We start from the raw sequence: 5,983 nt of genomic DNA on the forward strand, positions 1-5,983 counted from the left end.
ATATCAAAATTATTTAGCCACAAGGAAAGACATTCCTTTTTCATACAATGTATTAATCTTTACCAGAACCATATAACTGAAATTTAAAATATATCTCTGCATGTTTATATGCCAGAAATTGTATTACATTTAAAATACAAAATAACTTTTTACGTTATACTATTTAAAATTCATTATATTATTGATGTTTAGCAAAGAATCTTGTTTTCATAATTTATCCTATTTATAATATACAAATTTGAAATATGGATAAATAATTTTCAAGTACTTTTTAATTGCATTACTTAGTATACACAAGTATACATTGCATATAGCATATGTATACGCATAATATTAATAAATAAGCGTACTTCAATACGCTACTCGTTCGTTACGTTTTTGCACAAAAATTAAATTACGATAATGTTGATGTTCCACCCCAAGTATGTATTAAGTTCAAAGTTTTATTAAGTTTTGAACACCACTCTAATCTATCTTCCTTTGTATCAGCTGACAAAAGATGCCTACAAATGATTTGTAATTAAAAAAGTAATCAATCTGATTAATCGAATAAAAAGCCTGCAAAATGCCTACCTAACTGTTGTCGTAGGTCCGTTTCTGATCATAATCAAACTCTCCGTATCTTCAGCTTCGGAAGCTCTAATTGTTTCAAGTAAAAAGGTATTAGGACGAGCACAAATATCTCGAGAGACTAATCCTACATTTGTTGTACTAACACCTAAAAATATAAAATAAAAAAGATATATCTTTCACTGGAATGATATATTAGAATAGATTATAGATATGAGCAGCTACCTTGTAAATCTAAGCTTCCAATGGGAGTCCTTTTTCGCTCATCATCAGGATATTTCCAATACGACAGTGTAGAACCTTTGAGCAAACACCATCTACGATGCCAAGCGCCAAATCCAGAAACATCTTCAAACATTGTGAGAAAACCTCTATGTTCGACTGCTACTGAAAGTTCACACGAAACGTGCATTTGCAATCGGCCTTCCAATGGAGATTGTGATGGTACCTGTGAATTATTAGTAAAAAAAAATTAAGTAATTTTTATTAAAAATAAAAATTCTCATATTCGATACCTTACCTTATTCAATGTAAATTGTTGTCTATGTATTTCTTTTAAACTGAAAATAACATAGCCAGATAGTTGGAAAGCTGGAGATCTAACAGCGGATGGTCCCGCTGGACTTTGAACATTAGGCATTATTAACCGACTGTCTTGTTTTAAAAATTTCTTTGGAGTTTTATTTACCAGCTACAACATATTTAAATATTTAGTAAAGTTACATAGAAATAGTCTTAATAGCTTCTTTTTTTTTTGTACAGACATAAAGACATATTTACCTTTTTATTGCAATTATTATTACTATTACTACAACCACTACCGTTGTTAATATGATATTTAATTTCATGTGGCAAGATTTCAGGCTGTGTCTGTAGCGAGTATATCTCAACAGTAATTTTAAAATCATTGTATAGATCGTTTAGTTTCAGTGTTGATGGAAATCGAAGACACGAATCGCCAGGTTCTGCTACAACTACCGGAGTAGCAACTATTTCTTCCAAATGTCGCATTAAACAAACAAAATGAAGACACGTACCTAGAATTTAAAATAAAAGAGAATTAAGTGTTTATTTACTCAATTCAAGTATTGTTTTTAAATTACACTTGTTATATACAACTTACTTGTGCCCATATTACGATAGTAATCCCGTTTAAGAGGTAAAGTAATAGCAGAAACTGTTAGCGAACCACTCTCTTGTACTTCTGGTGATCCAGGACTAACAGGTTTCAAAGTACCTTCTACTTTCAATCGTTGTACTTCATTTAGTGCAGCTTGTCGCCTATGAGCTACAATGAACAGTATTTTATATTATTTAAGTGGTATATAATAAAAAAAAATAGTTTTATAAAAATGTGTGAGAATTACTAGCAAGAAGCAATAATCTTTCTCCTTCAACTTGCTCCCTTGAATCATTGAATTCCACAGTAGAAGTACACAAATTCAATGCTTGACTAGCTTGGCCAATAATTGTCTGTTGCTTGCACACTTCATCAAGCAATCGTTTCACTTTTTCTTGTACTAATATTGCTTCGTTCTTAGCGTCAAGTTGCGTTGCATCAGGAATAGTATCAACTGGTTCTTGTGTTCTCGATATTATACGTACTGGTGTTTTCGGAGTCTGAAATTAATTTATTTGTTAGTTTTACATTTAAAAATTAGAAATTTGAAAAACTTAATTTCAAATTAAAAAATTGTAACATTTATTTAGCTTACTTGAGATTGCTGTCGTCTATAAAAGCTAACACTATGCAATAATGGCACACAATTATCACCGTCTAAAATGTAAGGCTCTCCCATTTTAGGTGATACTGGAGAAATTTTTTTTATAGGCGAACGATACGATGATCTTAAAAAATAAAAAATTGTTTTAATCTAATTGTTACATTTTATTAATGCTATTATTGTCTTTGTTCTTACCCTTCGCTATATTTGAAGCTTGTTGATGCTGTTGATGGACTTTTACCACCTCTGTTTAATTTAGGCGGAGTTGGCCCTTCTTCCGTATGCAAATTTGCATTTTGCGCTTCCTGTAGGGCAAGACATTCATCTAAATACTCATCCATTTCATCCAATACTGAAATATCAGAAGTTGTACTATCTGGATCTGGATCAATTGATCTCTGTAATTATATCATTAATGTATTAAAACAATAAGTGCTAGTTTGAAATATTCATACACACCTTTTTGTTTAGAAAATTTTGTTCATTTACCGCACGTAAAATACTTCTACCAAGACTAGTATTTACTTCCTCTTCTCCTTCGTTACTATCGGTCTCAGTTCGATCATCCTACATTTAAGTTAAAATCATTATATCATATTAAATTTGAATTGTATATTTCATATTATTATTATCACTATCAAATTCATATTCTTTTGAATTATCTCACCTGCACATAGTACTCAGCTTCTGTGCCTGTTTCAGTATCAGTTTTCTCATCCAACGTAGCCGTTTCTGCCTCTGTACTATTAATAGTATATTCCGTATCAGTTTCTGTTTCTGTTGTATTTTCAATATCAGAAAGATTAGGATAAAGACGTCCAGGCTTAGGTGGAGCAACACGAATTCGTTTAACATCAGAAACTATTTTCACTTGTGTTGTTTTCGGTGGACTTCCCACAACTTTAAAGTACGACAAATTAAAATATCTAAAAAAATATAGCATTTACAATTCATACCTTGTCTTTTAACTGGTGAATTTTTATTTTGATTCATAGTTAGTTTCTCATTAGAAATATGTGATTGCGGTGGAGGTGGTGGAGGAGGTGGAACCACATCCTGCAAAATTAATATTTCACTTATTCATTATATTTTACAAGAATTTACAAGACTAAATGTTCACTTACAGGTGCGGGTGTTGGTTTTACTGGACAAACTGGAGAATTTTTAGGTGAATTTGATTTTCCTTCGCTACTTTCGCTGGTTCTAATACATGAACCTGCAGCTGCTTGTGCCATTTCCTTGTTCCTATTAAAACGTGAACGCAACATATCCAATTCACGTTGCCTTTCCAAATAAGTATTGCGTAAAATATTATTTTCTAGTTCCTGCATATTTAAGCCTTGTTCAAATTTTTCTCGCTGAGCATTAACGGCATTACTAGGAATATCAGCTTTAGGCCGTTCCTTTACTGTAACAGAATCTTTATATATAAGATCACACTAAATTGTTGCTTTATAGTTATAATAATTTATACTTTTGCAAATACGCTTATTTTTAATATTAAAAGTACCTCCGTTGTTTGCACGCCCGTGATTTCCACTGTTCGATGAACTAGTCTTATCTTTCTCCTGTAATTTCTTTGGTGGTATAGACATAGTAAGGGGTGCCTTAGGTAATAACGGTGCTTCTCCTTTGTTCTTTTCAAAAAGTGCCATTCTCTCAGAAAGTGTCATTTGGATAGGATCTTTTGCTTTTGCTTCTGTATTTTTGGATTCAAATAACGAAGCTTTACTTAATACTGAACCTGGACTAGATTGGGAAGGACTTTTAGGAGAGCCATTAAAACCAAATCTAGATGTCAATCGACTGCCATTTGTATTCGATGTAGCATTTCTTGATGCTTTTTCTGGAGTATTAGAATTTTTGCTATTGATATTTTTTGGAGAACCTTCCGCTTTTCTACCGTGTCTTTCTTCATAAATTGTCGTGATGGTTCCTTGATTTTGCCGAAGATGTTTATGCGGTGAACTCGAAGAACCAGCTTCTTTTTCCTGAGAACAAGCCTTATAGTCATATACAAGGCGACTATTGCTTTTTGTACGACTAAAGCCTTGAGCCTCCTGTAAATAGTATTTTGATCTGACAGATTCAATTGTTTGTAACACTTTTGCTCCCTTATCTTCAATACAGTCAATATGTATGAGAAGAAGTAAGAAGGTAAAAATTATACTTGTCGTTATTAATGTAATATTTATCTGTTACTTCACAGAAAAACTTTAGAAAGCTTTAGTCATATACAATAAATAAATAGTATTTAAAATTGAATGAAATTACTTACCAATGATTCCAATGTGGTCTTATCCCATTTTAATTGCTTTGCAGAACATAGTTCTTCTTCCTTACAAGTAGCTCCTTTACTGTTTCTATTTGCTTTATTATATCCACTTGTACTTGGTTGTGGTTCTGATGCATTTCTTACTTGTTCATTTAATTTTGCTTGTATTTTATTTGCTTTGCTATCTACTGATTTAACCTGACAAATATTTATATTATTTAGTTAAGTTCCTTAACTATATTAATATTTAAAAATGTTTATAATCAATTTACCAAAGTTGGATGTGAAAGATCATCCTCCCAGTTATTAATTGTTGAAGCAAGGGCTGCTAATCTATCAAGTCTAGCTCCTTTCTTGAATGGTTTTTGTTCAGTGGTTTCTTCTTCTGCATAAAACTTTTCTTCAGTTCTGTGAATGGGGGAACTCAACTCTCTGCTACTGTCATCTATAAAATAAAAAAATTTTTAGAATCTTTATTGACCAAATTTATAAATATTACTCAATTTTATGAACATGATACAATAACACAACAATAAAATAATCATACTATTTAACTATTTATTGTAGAAAAATGTGGAAAAATAAAATTAATTAAATCTGAAAGCAAATCAGAACAACTATCACAGAATAATTGTGTTTACTATTCACACAAGAATTGCATGAAATAAGATATGTATATATATACTGGAGTAAAGTAGTGTAAGAAACCAGTTTGATCCAAGCTGTGTAGGTGTACTATGTAATGTGGCTTACCAGAGTACAGTTTGCCAAGCCTCTGTAACTTTGACCTCACATTGCAGATCCCAATCTCTCCATTCTCTTTATTTATGTATTCATCATTTTTATTAGGAGCACTTTTAGACATAGATTTTCGTGGAGACTTTGCTGGAGATGTGTTCTCTACAGATACTTTAGCAGGAGACTTGGTTGGTGTTTTACTCTTAGTAACTTTAAATATAAAAAAGAGATATTTTAAAAATTAATACCTGTAGCCTGTGCCAAAATAGCATTTGCATCCTTTAAAGGACTACGTCTTGTTTTTACATCATGTCCTGCATTTGATAATTGAGTATCTAATTTTTCTCTCCTTGCTCTAGCACGCTCTAACATCCGCTATTTATTTAAATTAATTTGTTATTATTTCAGACAATGAATAAATAAAACAACTAACAACAGTTTAGTTCTTAAAATTAATATTACTCCGTAATTGCAATTTCGTTAAAAATCGTACAACTTGTTAATGTAAAGTGTACTAAAAAGAAGAATCTTTTAGTTGTCCTTAGAGGGAAATTTCCAAAACACCGTAAAACTAGGTACCGCTGTATTTGCGTACTACAATTGAATGAAAGGACCTTACCTGAGTAAAAGGGTCCATTGTATGATAAACGGTATTATCCTAATCCCAACCCAAGCG

General features: G+C 31.7%; 1 protein-coding gene across 1 annotated transcript; it reads right to left on the reverse strand.

Moving 5' to 3' along the window:
• Positions 1 to 394: 394 nt before the first annotated feature.
• Positions 395 to 5,983, reverse strand: LOC108578561 (actin-binding protein anillin). Its single transcript, XM_017941924.1, has 19 exons — positions 5,927 to 5,983; positions 5,556 to 5,682; positions 5,323 to 5,517; positions 4,842 to 5,014; positions 4,573 to 4,767; positions 3,818 to 4,354; positions 3,419 to 3,697; positions 3,251 to 3,350; positions 2,962 to 3,194; positions 2,754 to 2,861; positions 2,490 to 2,692; positions 2,286 to 2,418; positions 1,938 to 2,190; positions 1,694 to 1,858; positions 1,351 to 1,607; positions 1,091 to 1,261; positions 796 to 1,018; positions 574 to 718; positions 395 to 503 (listed from the first exon to the last, which is right to left on the reverse strand). Exons 1-19 carry the CDS (start codon positions 5,942 to 5,944, stop codon positions 395 to 397), a joined length of 3,624 nt encoding a protein of 1,207 aa, XP_017797413.1. The 5' UTR covers positions 5,945 to 5,983.

This window comes from Habropoda laboriosa, unplaced genomic scaffold (assembly GCF_001263275.1).
Source record: "Habropoda laboriosa isolate 0110345459 unplaced genomic scaffold, ASM126327v1 scaffold41, whole genome shotgun sequence".
Classification (NCBI taxonomy): Eukaryota; Metazoa; Arthropoda; class Insecta; order Hymenoptera; family Apidae; genus Habropoda; species Habropoda laboriosa.